General features: G+C 42.7%; 1 protein-coding gene across 3 annotated transcripts in view; it reads left to right on the top strand.

Moving 5' to 3' along the window:
- The window catches only part of Majin (membrane anchored junction protein), a 35,952-nt gene that overhangs the window by 12,901 nt on the left and 5,478 nt on the right, over positions 1–17,573 (top strand). For 2 of the 3 annotated variants that reach the window (XM_059262332.1, XM_059262338.1), the window contains 6 exons: positions 6,118–6,163; positions 10,915–10,990; positions 11,473–11,598; positions 12,671–12,702; positions 13,166–13,257; positions 14,948–15,011. In XM_059262332.1, the coding sequence (XP_059118315.1) occupies positions 6,118–6,163; positions 10,915–10,990; positions 11,473–11,598; positions 12,671–12,702; positions 13,166–13,257; positions 14,948–15,011 (436 nt within the window). The remainder of the gene's footprint in view (positions 1–6,117; positions 6,164–10,914; positions 10,991–11,472; positions 11,599–12,670; positions 12,703–13,165; positions 13,258–14,947; positions 15,012–17,573) is intronic. The other variant, XM_059262344.1, reaches the window with a different exon arrangement.

Below are 17,573 nucleotides of genomic sequence, written 5' to 3'. Positions count from 1 at the left end.
CTTTAACCACATCAAAGACCTCAGAAGGATATATTATTACCTGAGAAATGGAGAAGGATATAAGCAACTTTTAGGAGTCTTGTAGGGTAGACAGAGACAGCTGGCAGCCTGGACAGTCATTCAAAGTTCTCTTGTAAGGTTGGGGCATCTGTCTTCAGCCCACAGGCCTAGAGTCTCTTATTCACTTTTCTCTGTGTCCTGTAGAATGTCTGGCAATTTTCTCTGCAAAGCAGGAACCTGAAGGACCATTTTGTCAAGCAAAGTTCAGTGGTCACCTTTGTATGGGTCCTGTATGTCCAGTTGATCAGGCAGTCCAGGCAAGAACAGTTTCTTGCCCAAATGGCTATTTTTGTCAAGGTGAAGATAAACTCCATATGGAGTGTCTTCGATGTCCATCCTCCTCTCTGAAGTAAATCGGTGCTGTCAGGAGCAGACATGTCTCATTGTCCAAAAAGTCTAAATTTTTAAAACATTTTAAATGCCATATTCTGTAGGTCTTTGAAGTGTTTGAAGACTACCTATCTATCTGAAATATATCTATGTATACCTAGAAGACTTAACTAATATGGCTACAAATATGATTATCATAGATGACTAATTATTAATCTATTTTTTAATTATCCATTATAATTTTAAATGAGTTACATAAACATAATACCTCAAACAAGAATAGAAATATATACAGTATAACAAAATTAAGTTTAAATTTGTATCAATAAATTAAAATCTATAGCGATGTAAAATATTTTAAACAAGTTGTTACTCTTTAAAAGTAGGTTCATTAATCTACCCTTTTATCCTATCATATCTAAACTATCCCCTTTTTTGTTTTAGAAAGAGATTGTATTTATAATCAACCTGATTTAAATAAAAATATTGTTTTTTCTCTGTCCCACACCAGAGGGCTCTTTTGATTTGGGACATAAGAATCTCTTAACCATTTTTTTTTTTTGAGCAATATGTCTGGGTTTAGAGGGGGAGTGAGCCAATTCCATCTCTAAAGCCAGCTTGGTATATTTGGGAATTTGGGCGTAGCTTCTCTTATTACTTCCTGCTGGAGGGGGGCGCTGTATCTTATGGGGACACGAAGAAAATTTTAGGATCATGGAGTAGTCCGTGAGGCTGTATATCTGAGCCAGTTGACTTGAAACCATTCTGGATGTTGAATCATCTGGGCCATGGTGTCATTGGAGACCTTTCAGGGGGTCTTGGCTGGTCAAACCTGATGTATCTTAATCTGGAACAAATCCATAGTCTCTGGCTTTCTGTGGAAACAAGAGCAGAGACTCCTTTCCAAAGTAACATATCCTTATATCCAAATTTTGAAGTCAAGATATCTTTAAAATATGCATATTGGTTTAACTCAGCTTCCTTTACAATCAAATATCTCTCTGCAGTTAAGAATCCCAAAGACAACATAATCCAGATTCTCTGTGTAATATTCATCTTTACGTGGCTTATTTTTATATTACCTTTATTGTCTCTTTAAAGACTTTATTTTTTAAAACTATGTATTTGTTTCTATAACTCTATATATCACCTTTTTTTTTGTCTCTTTCAAGCCTACGTATCTTTTACATACATTGTAAACTATTATATCTGAATCTGTCTTATTGTGAATCTCTTGCCTTAAACTGCAGCAGCTGTGGCTGCTGGCTCCGCCCACCTCAGCTTCCCAACATGGCTACGTTTACCGCCAGCTCTGGGAGCTATCGTGGGTCTATGCTTTTATCCAAGCAGCGTGTAGCCCAAAAACCTCTTTTTTTGTTTTGTACCTGCAAAGGCTAAATCTACCACGCAGCTTAATGTGCCATTTGTAGAGGCCTTATTCCCGCCATACTGCAGGTCCAGCATGCACATCAGGAACCCGCCAGTAGCTCAGACCGGCAGCTGCCGCTCATTTGAGAGAGACAATTAGGAAGCTGTTTTTAGTTCCGTTTTAGAATCTTTTTTTTAAGTTTTTAGGTGGAAACTCTTGCCCCACGTTGGGCGCCATTTGTAGCTGGAGAATTTTTCTCCAGCTCCCGCCACCAAGTCCCGCCAGTCCCAGAGCCCATTTATAAAATAAACATATAGACTCTTACATTATTTAAACTGCTTGGCCATTAGCTCAGGCCTGTTATTGTCTAGCTCTTACTCTTATATTTAGCCCATTTCTATTAATCTTTACTTTGCCACATGGCTCATGGCTTACTGGTACCTTACATCTTCCTTGTCCTGATGGCGGCTGGCAGTCTCTCCCTCAGCCTTCCACTTCCCAGAATTCTTTTCCTTGTCCCGCCTATACTTCCTGCCTAGCCAATGGCCAATCAATGATTTATTTACTGACCAATCAGCAACACATTTGACATATAGACCATCCCACAGCACACAAGTGCCTGTGACTACAGCACTAGGGTATATGATGCCTCTTATCTCTGAGGGCACCGGCACATCTATACACCCACACAGACACAAATATATGCACATTATTAAAAAATAAAACTTTTAGAGAATGGTGGATTTCTATGAGTTTGAGGCCAGCCTTGTCTGTGGAACCAGTTCCTTGCTAGCCAAGGTTACATAGTGAAACCCTGTCTCAAAAATTAATAAAATAATAATAATTATTATTCACTAAGTAAAAAGTCAAAAAAACAACAACAACAAAAATCAAAACATCCACTTTTACCACTTTTACTCAACCTCACACTGGAGTTCTAGCCAGAGCACTTAGACAAGAAAAGTAAAGTATACAAGTAGATATGATCTTATTCATAGAGAACCCTAAAGAACACACAGGTGCATATATGGACATGTACACACACACAAAAATTATTAAATAAGCCGGGCGGTGGTGGCGCACGCCTTTAATCCCAGCACTCGGGAGGCAGAGCCAGGCGGATCTCTGTGAGTTCGAGGCCAGCCTGGGCTACCAAGTGAGTTCCAGGAAAGGCGCAAAGCTACACAGAGAAACCCTGTCTCGAAAAACCAAAAAAAAAAAAAAAAAAAAAAAAAAAAATTATTAAATAAAAGTAAAAAATTAAAAAGAAAAACAATTCCCTTTAAAATAATGTCAAAAACATCAAAGTACCTCACAATAAAGTATTCCTTAAGAATTATAAATTATTGCTGAAGGAGATTAAAATCCAATTTGCCTGAAGATGTAGCTCAGTGGTAGAATACTTCCCTCACACACCACACTGGGGTTCATGCCCAGCACCGAGAACTAAAGGACGTAGTAGGTGTTTTGTGTTCCCGGCTTAGAAGGCACGCCATTAAGATGGCAATGCTGGCCAAATGACCTACGTGACATTTTATTCAGAAGTAGAAACGGCTGCCCTAAAATTCATAGCAAATTTCAAAGAATGCTGGGCAGCCGTGGCACACGCCTTTAATCCCAGCACTCGGGAGGCAGAGCCAAGCGGGTCTCTGTGAGTTCGAGGCCAGTCTGGTCTACAGAGTGAGTTCCAGGACAGGAACCAAAACTACACAGAGAAACCCTGTCTCAAAAAACAAAAAAAATACAAAAACAAAAAAAAAATTTTCAAAGGACACTAAAGAGCCAAAACAATTATAAAAATAACCAAGTTGGGTTCATATTTTCATACCTTACTTTTTTGTTGTTTTACTTATGGTTTTGTTTTGAGACAGGTGTTGTTGTGTAGCCCTGGCCCCAAACCTATGGTCCTCTTGTTTAGCCCCTGGATGCTGGAATCAAAAGTATACACCACCATACTCAGGTTTTTATGTTTTGGTTTTTGGTTTTTTTTAAGATTTATTAGCTGGGGACTGGAGAGATGGCTCAGTGGTTAAGAGCACTAGCTGCTTCTTCCACAGGACCCAGCTTCAATTCCCAGCACCCACAGGGCAGCTCACAACTGTCTGAAACTCCAGTTTCAGGGAATCCAACACCCTCACAGAGACATACATGAAGGCAAAACACCAATGCACATTAAATAAATAAATAAATAAATAAATAAATAAATAAATAAATAAATAAATAAATGTTTAAAGAAAAAAAGATTTATTAGCCAGGTGGTGGTGGTGGTGGTGGTGGTGGTGGTGGTGGTGGTGGTGGTGGTCGTGGTGCACACCTTTGATCCCAGCACTCAGGAGGCAGAGGCAGGTGGATCTCTGAATTCTGAGTTTGAAGCCAGCCTGGTCTACAGAGAGAGTTCAGTACTGTTACATAGAAAAACCCTGTCTTGCGGGGGGGAAATAGATAATTTTTTAAAAATTCTCTCTCAAAAGCCCAAAACTTATTATTGACAACAAATACTGCCAGTTGTTTTCCTTGATTTGACATGCTTGCTTTATTGATATTTGAGAAAATGTTAACCTCACAGAGCTGAAGAACAGACGATTTGTTTATCAGCTAATTATTCAAGTAAAACATTATCGCATGAAAAGAGCAGCTCATTCTGTTTGCAACTTAAAGTGTCACACATGTTCTTTTCCTCGGTGCTTCTTGTTTTGCTACATACTGTATCAGGATTCTCTAGAGGAGCAGAACTCAGGGAATGAAGCTGTATACATATGCATACATACATACATATATACATATATACATACATACATATATACATACACACACACACATATATATATACATATATGAATGAAGGGAATTTACAGGCAGTGGTCCAGCTAGTCCAACAATGGCTGTCTCCCAATGGAAGGTCCAAGAATCCAGTAGGTGTCAGTCCCTGAGGCTGGCTGTCTCGGCTGGTCCTCCATACATACCTGACTCTTGAAGTGGACTCTAATGCCAGTGAAGGAATGGACTTGACAGCAAGAATGAGAGTGAGCAGGCAGAGAGAACAAGCGTCCTTCTTCCATGTCCTTTCTATAGGCGGCCAGCAGAAGGTGTGGCCCAGATTAAAGTGGATCTTCCCACCTCAGAAGATCTGGATTAAAAGTGGGTCTTCCCATGCCATGTGGTAGTGGTGCACGCCTTTAATCCTAGTACTCGGGAGGCAGAGCCAGGCGGATCTCTGTGAGTTTGAGGCCAGCCTGGGCTACAGAGAGAGTTCCAGGACAGGCGCAAAGCTACACAGAGAAACCCTGTCTCGAAAAACAAAACAAAACAAAAAGTGGATCTTCCCACTTCAAATGATTTAATTAAGAAAATTCCTCACAGTTGTACCCACTCACTTGGGTTTTGATTATTTCCACATGTAGTCAAGCTGACAGCCAAGAATAGCCATCACACATACCTTAAAAGAAACAGTATGGGAGACTAGAGAGATGGCACAATGGATAAGAGCATTGGCTGCTCTTCCATAGCACCAGCACCCACAATCAACTGGAACTTAAATCTAAGGAGATACTATGCCCTCTTCCCATATGTGGGTACTTCACACATGTGATGCATAGATGTACATGTAGGCAATACACCCATACACATAAACTAAAAAATAGGGAGTAAATGTAAGTTAAAAAAATTTAAGATACAATGAAGCCCAGTGTGATGGTATATTTCTTAAATCTCAGCACTTAGGAGGAAGAAACAGGTAGATCTCTGTGAGTCTGAGGCCAGCCTGGTCTACAGAGTGAGTTCGTGGATAGCCAGAGCCATACAATGGGACCCTGTCTTAAGGAAAAAGAAAGAATATCTCCTGAATCTCATAAAAATTTATGTTTCTATTTATCAGTTAAAACAATTTTTTTTTTTGAGACAGGGTTTCTTGCAGCCCAGGCCAACTTCATTCACTGTGTAGCTGAGTCTATCTTAAACTCCTGATCCATCTGCCTCCACCTCTCAGGTTCTGGGATTACAGGCATGTGCCACCATGCTTGGCAGTTCAAATAAATTTAAATAGTGGGCTTAAAGTGTGGATCAGTGGTAGAATATTTGCACTGGATATACAAAGCCCTAGGTCTAATGCTCTGAGCCCCTCCAATTTAGTAGACTTTTAAAAAATGCTCTGGAGAATTATTAACCTTAGGTCAGGAATATAAGGTCTTGGAAGTTTAACAGAGAAGACTGGGGGTGGGGAAACAACTGCTGCTCAAACTACACCGTGTAAGGCGAGCACTGGGTCAGCCAAACTGTAGTGTATCTGGTTTCTTTAGCGCCACAGAGCAGGTGCTGGACACGGCTGACTGTCTTATGGTACCTATCTGTTTACGTTCTAGAGGAGAAGAAATAGAGGACAAGGAAGTCATCATCCAGGAGCTGGAGGTAGGAAAAAATCAGACAACTTCTGAAGAAATTATTTACTCCTCAAACCAAGGAAGAATCCATACCCAGACTTCTATTATTTCCTTCAAACTGAGCCACAAACTCCACCTGGTAAATTGGTATCTCAGTGCAAAGAAGCCACTTTTTCCAGGAAATGTTAAAGCCCGTATCCTTTCTCAAGTCTCACTAAAGTCCGAGCGCCTTTGAGACTGGTTGTTGTTTGTTTTCACGAGGGTTCCCAGACAGGGCAGCTCTGTTGTGGCAGTTGGCACAGAGCAGCTTCCGGAGGATTGCTGCCTTCCAGGGCTCTGGGAATGCCATGATCCCAACCACCGCCTGGTGTTTGACGTTCAGGAAACTGGGCAGTAAATACACTGACAAGTGGCTGTGTCTTCATTTTAATTGGAAGCATTTGCCATTGCTTTCTTCCAAGTTCATGTTCATTCCTTTTCTGCACAGCTCTGCTTGTTAGAGATTTCCAGAAAGAAGACTGAGCAGGGATACAGCTTTGTAAACTGGTCAAAGTATTGGGCCAGCAGTTGTAGTTCTGGGGACCTAGTCCTGTGTCCCAGTCTGTCCCTTAACCTGTCAAATGAGGTTAACTTGTTTCCAGAATTATGGTTCGGATTTCAAATAGATGTGTCCAATACCTGCCACACATCCAGACTAGAAAACATTTGCATACATTTATGTGCATATTAAAGTTTGAAAGCTGCTTTTTTGTTTGTTTTTGTTTTTGTTTATTTTTGGACACAGGGTCTCAGTATATATTACTGCCTGGCCTGGAACTTGTGTAGACCAAGCTGGCTTTGAACTTTCAGAGAGCCTTCTGCCTCTGCCTCTGCCTCTGCCTCTGCCTCCCAAGTACTGGGATTTCAAGCATGAGCTTCCACTGTTGGTCCTTTGCATGCATTTGTGGGTGAGTGCATGTGTATTTTATTTTTTGCAGCAAGGTCTCATATATCCCAGGCTGGCCTATGTATCTGAGGATATCCTTGAACTCCTGGTCCTCCTGCCTGTGTATATCACCCTGGGTATGTTATAGGTATATATCTCTACACCTGGTTTATACAATGCTAGGGATTGAACCTAGGACTTCATGTATACTAAGTAATGACTCTACCATCTATGTTGCATTCCAAACTCTTCTTTTAAAATTTTTATTTATTTATTTTATGTATATGGGTGCTTTGCCTATGTGTATATCTGTGTACCACATGTGTGTCAGGTGTCTGAAGGGACCAAAAGAGGGCGTCGGATCCATTGAGACTAGAATTACAAATGGTTGTGAGTCACCATATAGGTGTTGGGAATTGAACCCTGTTCCCCTGGAAGAACCTCTGAACCATCTCTCCAGCCCACTTTCTTGGTTTTTGAGACAGAGTCTTATTTGGTAGTAGCCCTTGCTAGACTGGTACTTGTCATGAAGCCCAGAAATAACCTGGAACTAATGGCAATTCTCCTGCTTCAGCTTTCCAAGTGCTGGAGTTAAAAGTATGCACTATTATGCCCAGCTGCAAAGTTTTTTGTTGTTTTTGTTTTCTTTCTGTTTTCAAGACAGGATTTCTCTGTGTAACAGTCCTAACTATCTTGGAACTGGCTCTGTAGCCCAGGCTGGCCTCGAATGCACAGAGATTCTCCTGCCTATGCCTCCCGAGTGCTGGGATCAAAGGTGTGCGCCACCACTGCCAGCGAAAAGCATTTTTTTTTTTTTAAATTTGAGACAAGATCTCACTATGAAGCCTAGGTTGGCCCTGAATTCATAATCCTCCTCCTGCCTTGGCCTCCCAAATGCTGTGATTATATGCCACCATATCTAGCAGCAAAATACTTTTTATATGTTTTCTTTTATTTTTACAAATTTTATTTATTTATTTTATGTGTGTGAATGTTTTGCCTGCATGCATGTCTGTGTAACACCCATGTGCTCAGTGCTTGCAGAGGCAGAAGAGGGTGTTGGATCCCTTAGAACTAGAGTTACAGACTGTGAACAGCCATGTGAGCGCTGGAAATCAAACCAGGGTCCTCTAGAACAGCCCATGCTCTCTACCACTGAGCCATCTCCACAGCCCTACATGTTCTCTTTCACTCCTTATTAGTTTTAGGGACAAATATTATCATTCTCTTTTATTCCTTTAGAAAATATTAACTGGAGCTGGGTGGTGGTGGCACACACCTTTAATCTTAGCACTCAGGAGGCAAAAGCAGGCGGATCTCTGTGAATTTGAGGCCAGCCTGGGCTACAGAGTGAGTTCCAGGAAAGGTGCCAAAGCTACACAGAGAAACCCTGTCTCAGAAAGAAAGGAAGGAAGGAAGGAAGGAAGGAAGGAAGGAAGGAAGGAAGGAAGGAAGGAAGGAAGGAAGGAAGGAAGGAAGAAAATATTAACTGAGAATTAGTGTAGCCTGATGATTTAAAATGTCAGCTCTAGAGGCTGAAAAAGTACCTACCACAAAAGCATGAGGACCTGAGTTCAGATCCTCAGCACCCACAAAAGCTGAGGTCAGCACTCTGTGACCCCAGTGCCAGGGAGGCAGAGACACTGGATCCCTATTGCTCATAGACTGGCTAGCTTCACCAAATCAATGAGCTCCAGCTTCAGTGAGGAACCCTGTGTCTAAAACTAAGAGGAGAGATGGAGGAAGACACTCAGGATCAACTCTGGGCGTCTATATGTGTGCACAGGTGCATGTGGACACGTGCCCATAATCACAGAACACATGTATATGCCAAAGAAACTTGCCACCATAAAGGATGTTAGCTACTGTTATAAGCAATACACCATGTTAGTATAGCAGATACAACAATAAATGATAGTTTCTGTTTCCTGAGACCCAAACTTGAAGAAAACCATGGTTATAAAAGTGAAATTATGCCTGGTGGTGGTGGTGGTGCATGCCTTTAATCCCAGCACTTGGAAAGCAGAGACAGGCAGATCTCTGAGTTTGAGGCCAGTGTGGTCTACAAAGCAAGTTCCAGGATGGCCAGGGTTACACAGAGAAATCCTATCTTGAAACCCCCCCCCCAAAAAAAGTAAAATTACAAAAGTTGGGACTTAAAATCACAATTTTTTCCATAGGAAAAAATGGTTGCTGGGTGGTGGTAGCACATGCTTTTAATTCCAGCATTTGGGAGACAGAGGCAGTCGGGTCTCTGAGTTCCAAAACAAAACAAAACAAGAATGGTCTTGGGAGAGGGATCTAGTTCAGTGGGAAGAACACATGACAACAAAGTCCAAGTTCAGTCACAATATCCACTCCTCCTCCTCCTCCTAGAAAAAGTCATAGAAATTTGTTGTTGTTGTTGTTGTTTTCGAGACAGGGTTTCTCTGTGTAGTCCTGGCTATCCTGCCTGCCTCTGCCTCCCAAGGGCTGAGATTAAAGTGTGTGTCACCACCATCTGGCCATTTAAAATAAATGTTAAAAAACATTTATTTTGTGTATGTATAGGCACCACAATGCACATGTGGAGGTCAGAGGACAACTTGCAGGAGTTGGTTCTCTCTTTCCGTTGGGGTATCCGGGATTAAACTCAGGTTCTCAAACCTGGTGACAGGAAGTCTCTCTACTGAGCCAGCCCGTGGTCCAAGCAGTCATTTTATAATACCAAAATATTTAGACTAAGGAGCATAAATTAATTACGGACTGTAAGACAAATTGCTAAACGGCCTTATTAATAAAAACCTGGAGCCAGATATTGGGGTGCACAAATAAAATATTACCACATTTCCCTTTTTTTGTCTAAAATTAAAAAAAATTATAACTAATATAAGAAACACTATATACAATAAATACAATAATTATATACAATTTATACAGGCAATAAATACACCAACAATATCTAGTCCATTTGCATTTGACAAATTCAGTGAAAATTTTCCATTATCTATCCTATTTTGGTGTGGGGCCAGATGAAAGACGAATTGCTAAACAGTCTTATTAATAAAAACCTGGAGCCAGATATTGAGGTGCACAAATAAAATATCGCCACAACGGACTAATCAATTACTAGTTTAAAGCAAGTTCTCGAGAAATGGCTCAGTGGTTAAGAGCACTGGCTGCTTTCCCAGAGGACCAGCGTTCAATTCCCAGCACCTACATGGCAGCTCACAACTGTCTGTAACTCCAGTTCTAGGGGATCTGATACCCTCACATGGACATACATGAAGGCAAAATACCAATGAACATAAAATAAAAATAAATTTTGAAAAAGTTTAAAGCAAGACTTTTTGCCCTGAGCAAAAGCAAAATACCTATATATCAATAACTATTGTGAGTACCTGGCGCCCATGGAGGCCAGAAGAGGTGGTGGATCCCCTGGAACTGGAGTTACAGATGGTTGTGAGCCACTATGTATGTGGCTGCTGGAAACTGAAGCTAGGTCCTGTGGAAGAGCAGCCAGTGCTCTTAACCACTGAGCCATCTCTCCAGCCCCAACAATTTTTGTTTGTTTCTTTCTTTTAAGACCACAGTCAACCTCTTAACATTTTTTTTTAATTAAAAAATAATATAAATCTGGTCATAGTGGCTGATCTCTATAGTGGTAGATCTCTGTGAGTTCAGGGCCAGCCTTGTCTACATAGTGAGTTACAGGCCAGCCAGGGGTACACAGTGAGACCCTGCCTCAAAAAAGAAAAGAAAAAAGAAAAACAAGCAACAATAAACAGAACATAGTGTTTTTTTAAGTGAAAGATTTAAATGGAAATATTAGCTGAGCTTCAACAATATTAAAATAATTTTTAAATATCTTTCAGAATTCTATCCGTGCAGTCTTGGCAAACATGGACAACCTGCAGCCCTTTGTTACAGAACACTTCATTGTATTTCCCTGTATCCTTTCTTTCCTGGTCTTATTTTCCCCAGAAAAGTGAAGTTTGGTGTTTAAGACAGGCCTATCTCATGTGGCCCAGGCTGGCCTTGCAATCACTATGTAAGCGCCTGGTCCGACCTCCACCTCCCAAGTGCTAGCTTACAAGTGGAGCCCTCTCTAAAGCACCATGCCTGACAGCTGGGCTTTTGAGGTAGGTAGCCATGACTGCCTGCTACTCAGGATGATGTCAAGGGTAGCATGGAAGGCACAGTAATCCTTTTGCCTCAGCTCCTGGGTGTTGTGATTGTAGGCATGCAACAGAACATCTGGCTTTTACTAGCTGCTAATGAGCTACAAGTCACACTCCAGATTCCAGTGGAATCAGTGAGACCAAAGGCAGTTTGAAGGGTAGGTAGAGAAAGGAAGCTAGAGTCTCAGCCTTCAAATAGTTTCCAGGAATGCAAGCTGGTCTCCCTCCTCATTTCCTTAGCACCATCCTCAGATAAAAGCAAGTGGGAGAGAGTTTCCCACCTGAAATTTAAACAGGGAGAAATCATCTTGACCCCATACCCGTTTGTTTTCACTCTGTATGTAGAAATGAAATGGTTTACTGGAAATCTGCCTTCAGGTCAGTAGAGGGATGAGAATGGGGGCGGTAGAACAGGAAATAGGCAGGAGTATGAACTGAGTACCATGTAGCTGTCTACCCAACTGGGTTCTGACTGCGCAGGACAGAGCTCTGGAGCATTTGCTCTGAGCTTGGCTCAATACCCTGTGGCTTAGGCATTATGATGACTTATTTAATCTCCCTATGTCTCCTTTGTGAAATAGTGAAGAGACACTAATTTCAGGGGTTGTATGTATAAGTATTGGTGGGTGGGAATACATAGTCTGGCTGGAGAGTAATTACTCAGTGAAAGAGCCTATGCAAACACTTTGTTTTTGTTTGTGAGAGAGGATCTCACTCTGTAGCCCTGGCTGTCCTGATGCTCTCTATATAGACTAGGCTGGCCTCAAACTCACAGTGATCCACCTGCCTCTGCCTCCTGAGTACAGGGATTAAAAGCCATGCCGGGCCTTCTCTGATATCTTAACACTATCTTCTAGTTATTAATCTCTAAAGGATGTGGTTATTTTTACTAAAAGACAAATAAATACCTGCTGGTTTGATCTGAAAAGTACAAAAGAAGGCTGGAGAGATGGATGGTTCAGTGGGTGATAATGTTTGCTGTGCAAGCACAAGGACCTGATTTTCAATCCCCATTGCCCATGGCCACATGTACCTGTAACCCCCGACCTTGGCAGCGTTGGTAGAGACGGGCAGATCCTGGGAGCTCACTGCTGGCCAGCCTAGCTGAAATGTTGAGTTTCTGATTCAGTGAGAGATACTGCCTCAAGGGATTAGATGGAAAACAACTGAGGATACCCATGGCATGTAGTAAGATGCATCCTCTTTTGAAGGGCATACTGATAAATATAGCGAGAGTCAACTCCATTTCAGCTTAGAGGTGACAGTTGTTCTGGAGCAGGGTAGGACAGAAGCTCAAAGACATTAGGTAGGGAAAGTGGTATTGGGCAGAAGAGGAAAGGGCCCAGACAGAAGTTGTATGTCAATCCAGTTCCCAGAAATGAAGTTCAGAAACCCAGGTAAGACAGTCTCAATCCATTATGTTGTTCATTGTTCAAATCTCCCATTGTAGGGAACCCAACAGATGATAGTCCTCTTGAGTTGGTAAGTTTGTTCTTTCCTTCTTTTGGGTGTTTTGTTTGTGTTTGTTTTTCAAGATAATTTCTCTATGTAACAGCTCTAGCTGTCCTGGAACTCACTGTAGACTCGCAGAGATCCACCTGCCTCTGCCTCCTGAGTGCTGGAATTAAAGTCACACTTCACCACGCCCAGCACATTTAATTTTTCTATATAAAATGAAAGTTGCCTTTCTTGCCTCAAAAGTGCTGCTCTGGTCTCTTCTGCCTTTGCCTCTCAGTCGCTGCTCAGGTCCCATCTCAACTGTAAGTAGGAGACCATGTGTCTCCCTTCGTCTAGATTTCAGAGGCGATGTCTCTGCCAGAATATCTTGCTGAAGTGGAGGTATTACAAGTTGTCTTTGGTAGGCAGTCCTCTGTGCTGGGCCCTCCTAAACTGTGAGCCACTCTGGAAAAGGTGGGTTCCCAGGAGTCTGGTTTCCTCCCTGCAGGTCCTGGTTGAGAAGAAAGCAGAAGAAGCCCCAGTGCGGAAACGAAGACTCATGGAGGAGCCCAGCTCCCCTAGCAGTCCAGGACCACACAGGTCAGTGGTGGAGAGCGGCTTTGCCATCTATTGCTGCTTGATTTTGCTCTTGGGCAGTTCTTGATTTGGAGGTTCTTCAGTACCTTGCTCACCCCAGGGGTAAACTGAGGAAAGGGAATAAGTTGAAATTTTCTTTTTAATTTGAACAGTCTCTCAGCAAAGTAAGATTGTTCTGTTCATCAAAAAATGGAGGCTGAACTGGAGTGTAGCTCGGTGGAGTGCTCTCCTAATAAGTGTGAAGCCCTAGCATCAAAAGAGAAGGCTGGCCGGGCGGGGGTGGCGCACGCCTTTAATCCCAGCACTCAGGGGCCAGGGCAGGTGGACCTTGAGGAGGAGGAGGAGGAGGAGGAGGAGGAGGAGGAGGAGGAGGAGGAGGAGGAAGAGAAAAACATAAAGGCTAAGAGGAAACATAGATCTGTAACTCTGAGCTCAACATAGTCAATGAATACATATGGTATTACAGTGTAGAAGGCACAAAACTTAGGAAGTCTCAGAGTATTATACAAAGACAGAAGGACACTGACGAGATAGTGGGGTTGGTAAAGTGTTTGCCATGCAAGCGTGAGGGCCTGACTGCAATCCCCAGAACCCGTGGGGGCGGCCAGGCGTGGTGGCCCAGGCTTATAACTGGTGCTGGAGAGATGTGGGCAAGTGGCTGGCCAACCTGGCCTGCTTGGCAAGCTGCAGGCCTGTAAGACTCCGTCTCAAACAGACAAGTGAACAGTGCTTGAGAAACAGCACTGGAGGTTGTCTTTTGCCCTCCACACAGGTGTACATGAGTGTGCATTCACACCCCTTATACATACATGAACATGCAGATAAAAAAAACTTTGAAAGAATGAGAACAAATAAAATAGAACTCTGTTTCATCCCATGAGCAATTGGGTAAAATGTAAATGTGTGCAAGATATTGTATATGTGGTGGTACACATTTGTAAATTCAGCCTTCAGGAGGCAAAGGCAGTAGAATCACCCACTGCAAGAGGCCAGCCAGGGATACTAGTGAGACCTTGTCTTCTTAAAAGACAATGTAGTGCGCATGAATTGTTAGAGGGAATGCTGAGCATATCCCAACATGTTGAAGTTCCTGTTGTAGAGGCTACGTGTGTCATTTTGATTCTCTGTCATAGGAAGAATTAGTCAATGAGACAATGCAGTCATTCTTGAGCATCCCAGAGAAGCCACCTGGAATAATCCAAGACGTAGTTTGCTTCCCAGCCCAAGGTGCTTTTATGCTAAGGTCTCCTAGTACCTGAGGGCCCCTTAGACATATAAGCAGTGAAGACAGACTATGAAGGGGCTGACCCTGTGTAAATGTGTCAGTGACAAGCCATATGGAATGTGAGCATACTTGAGGTATAAGACTCAGTTTGATTTTATTTAACTGATTTTCCCACAGAGATGAGGCCCCAAATCTCCCCTGGGTTTTGATGCACAACTGAACATTTCATAGTCCGATATCTCTGTCAGTCACATTTTGTTTCTCAAGCATGCCCTTAAATATCTCCAGTTGGAATTTTATTGTGAATTAAAACAACCAAAGAAATTTTGCCACACAATTTTCCCTGCCAGCCAGGAGTAGTATAAAAATAGCCAGCTTGCTGAAATATTCATTTGGACTACATTTGCTTGAATGTGGTAATGTTGCCATAGCCAATGACATTTCCTGGGCTTTCCTCCCCCACTTCAGGGCCAAGATAGAGACTTCTAGTGAAGCCTTAAGCAATCAGAAGCCCCAGAAGGAAACCAAGAGGGTAAGCATCAAGATGGAAGCTTTGAGGCTCTTGCTGGCTCCTTCTTTGTTAAAGGCCAGGGTTCCTGTTACACGCTCAGCTTGGTCCTTGCTACAGATTGAATTGACTGAACTCATTCTTGGGTTTCATTCTCTGTAGAGTGACATCCAACTATTCTGTGCTTGTCACAGTCTATCCCTACAGTGGTTGTATGGATCTTTTCTCATGTTGAGAGTCTTCTCAACTTAAAAACTGCTTGTGTTCTGTAATTTAAAATATGCCTGTATTGAATGGGTATGAAATCCAATGTAGAATCCTCACTGTAGAAAATGTTTGCCTTCGTCTGCACTGGAGTCTGAGTCTGGGTGTGTCTAGTTTTAGCAGATGAGGTGGGCATGTGGCAGCACCAGAAGGTGGTAAGGAGTAGTAAGTAGCACGTGCTGTAACTCCAGCACTTGGGCCAAGGCAGTGAGATGGCTGCAAGTTTGAGGCCAGCCTGACTACACTCTAAGTTTCAGGTCGGACAGGTCTGTGGAGTGAGACATTGTCTGAAAAAACAACAAGGAAGAAATAATGTAGGAGCTGGGCGTGGGGTGAAGTGATGTGTGAAGTGATGCCTTCCAGGCATGACTAGTCAGTCATTCATAAGCTCAGCAGTGGTTATCTGAATAAAAGCTGTACAAGATCTAACCTGTATAAGATCTAGCTAGTTATCTCCCTTTGTGGACTGGGGAAGGGCACATGAAGCTCAGCCCCTAGCTGAGGTGCTGGCAGTTCATGAACTGCTGGGGGAGGACAATCATTTTATCCAGGAGTGTAGTCACTGGTAAGCTGCCCATGATCCTGCAAATAACCCTACACCTATATACATGCAAGAAGCCTGGTTAGGGGCTGGAGAGATGGCTCAGAGGTTAAGAGCACTGCTTGTTCTTCCAAAGGTCCTGAGTTCAATTCCCAGCAACCACATGGTGGCTCACAACCATCTGTAATGAGATCTGGTGCCCTCTTCTGGCTTGCAGGGATATGTGCAGGCAGAACACTGTATACATAATAAATAAATAAATCTTTAAAAAAAAAAAAAAAAAAAGAAGCCTGGTTAGGTTGTGGGTTCTAAGGAGAGAGCCATGGCAGCAGGGGGCCAGGGGGAGATGTGCTGGAAAGAAGGGCTGCAGAGTGAGGGGAGGAGGGAAGGAGAGTGGAATGGGGAGTAAGGGTGATCTAAATACTTTATTTTACATGCATGGGACTGTGAAAGAATACATTTTAAATTGTTTTACAAAAAATGGAGGAAGCTGGACATGGTGGCACATGCCTTTAATCTCAGCACTTAGGAGTCAGAGGCAGGATCTGAATTCTCTTGAGTTTACAGTCCTCCTGGTCTACACAGAGAGTTCCAGGCCAGACCCAGTCTTTAAAGAAATAAACAAAGGGGTTGAGAGATGGCTCAGTCCTTTGGAACACTTGCTGCTTTTGCAGAAGACCTGAATTCAGTTCCAGTATCCATGTTGGACAGCTCACAACTGCCTGGAACTCTAGCTCCAGGAGGTCCAACACCATCTTCTGGCCTCTGTGGGCACCTTCACTGTGTACACATACATGTAAGTAAACACATTTTTAATTAAAAAACAAAAACAAAGAGTCAGTGAGATGGCTCGTTTGGCAAAGGCCCCTGCTCCAAGTCTGATGACTGGACTTGTATCCCGAGGACGCACATGGTGGAAGGAAGAACTGACTCACAGGAGGTGCTCCGACTTCTGTGTACCTGACATGACACAAGCATACCCTCGTGCACCACAAACTCACATGTCTATATAAATAAAAACTGTAAAGATAGTTAAGCCAGGGTGTGATTGCTAATGCCTTAATTCTAGCACTGGTGAAGCAGAGGCAGGCAGATCACTATGAGTTCAAGGCCAGTCAGGGCTACATAGACTTTGCTCCTACTCCTCCCCCAAAATAAAGTAATTAAAAGGGCTAGAGAGATGGGTCAGGGTTAAGATCATATACTGCTCTTTATAGGTCCTGAGTTTGATTCCCAGCATTCAGGTCAGGCATCTCCCAACTGCCTGTAACTTCAGCTCCCAAGGGATCTTTCCTACCCACAGAGGTCTCTGTCTTCTGTGGGTACTACACTCACATGTACATGTTCACACACATACATGTAATTTAAAATAAATCCATTAAAATGTAAAAACAACAATTTAAAAAAAAAGAGCAAAGCAAAGTACAGCACTCAGGAAGTAGAGGCAGGTGGATCTCTGTGAGTTCAAAGACAGCCTGGTCTACAGAGTGAGTTCCAGAACAGCAAGGGCTACACAGAAAAACTCTGTCAAAACAGAAAAACAAAGAAAGAAAGAAACAAAGGAGCAAAGCCTCTAGAACAGTGATGGCTGTCCCAGGGATTTTTGTTTTGTTTGTTCTCGAGACAGGGTTTCTCTGTAGCTTTGACTGTCCTAGAACTCACAGAGATCTGCCCGCCTCTGCCTCCTGAGTGCTGAGACTAAAGGTGTGTGCCACCACTGCCCACCTGTCCCAGTGATTTTATTTGCTTTGATTTTTATTGATTTTGGGGTCTGTTCCTTC

Source organism: Peromyscus eremicus, chromosome 1, assembly GCF_949786415.1.
Source record: "Peromyscus eremicus chromosome 1, PerEre_H2_v1, whole genome shotgun sequence".
Lineage (NCBI taxonomy): Eukaryota > Metazoa > Chordata > Mammalia > Rodentia > Cricetidae > Peromyscus > Peromyscus eremicus.
Note: the sequence above shows the minus strand (reverse complement) of the source record. Positions and strands in the feature narration are given on the sequence as shown.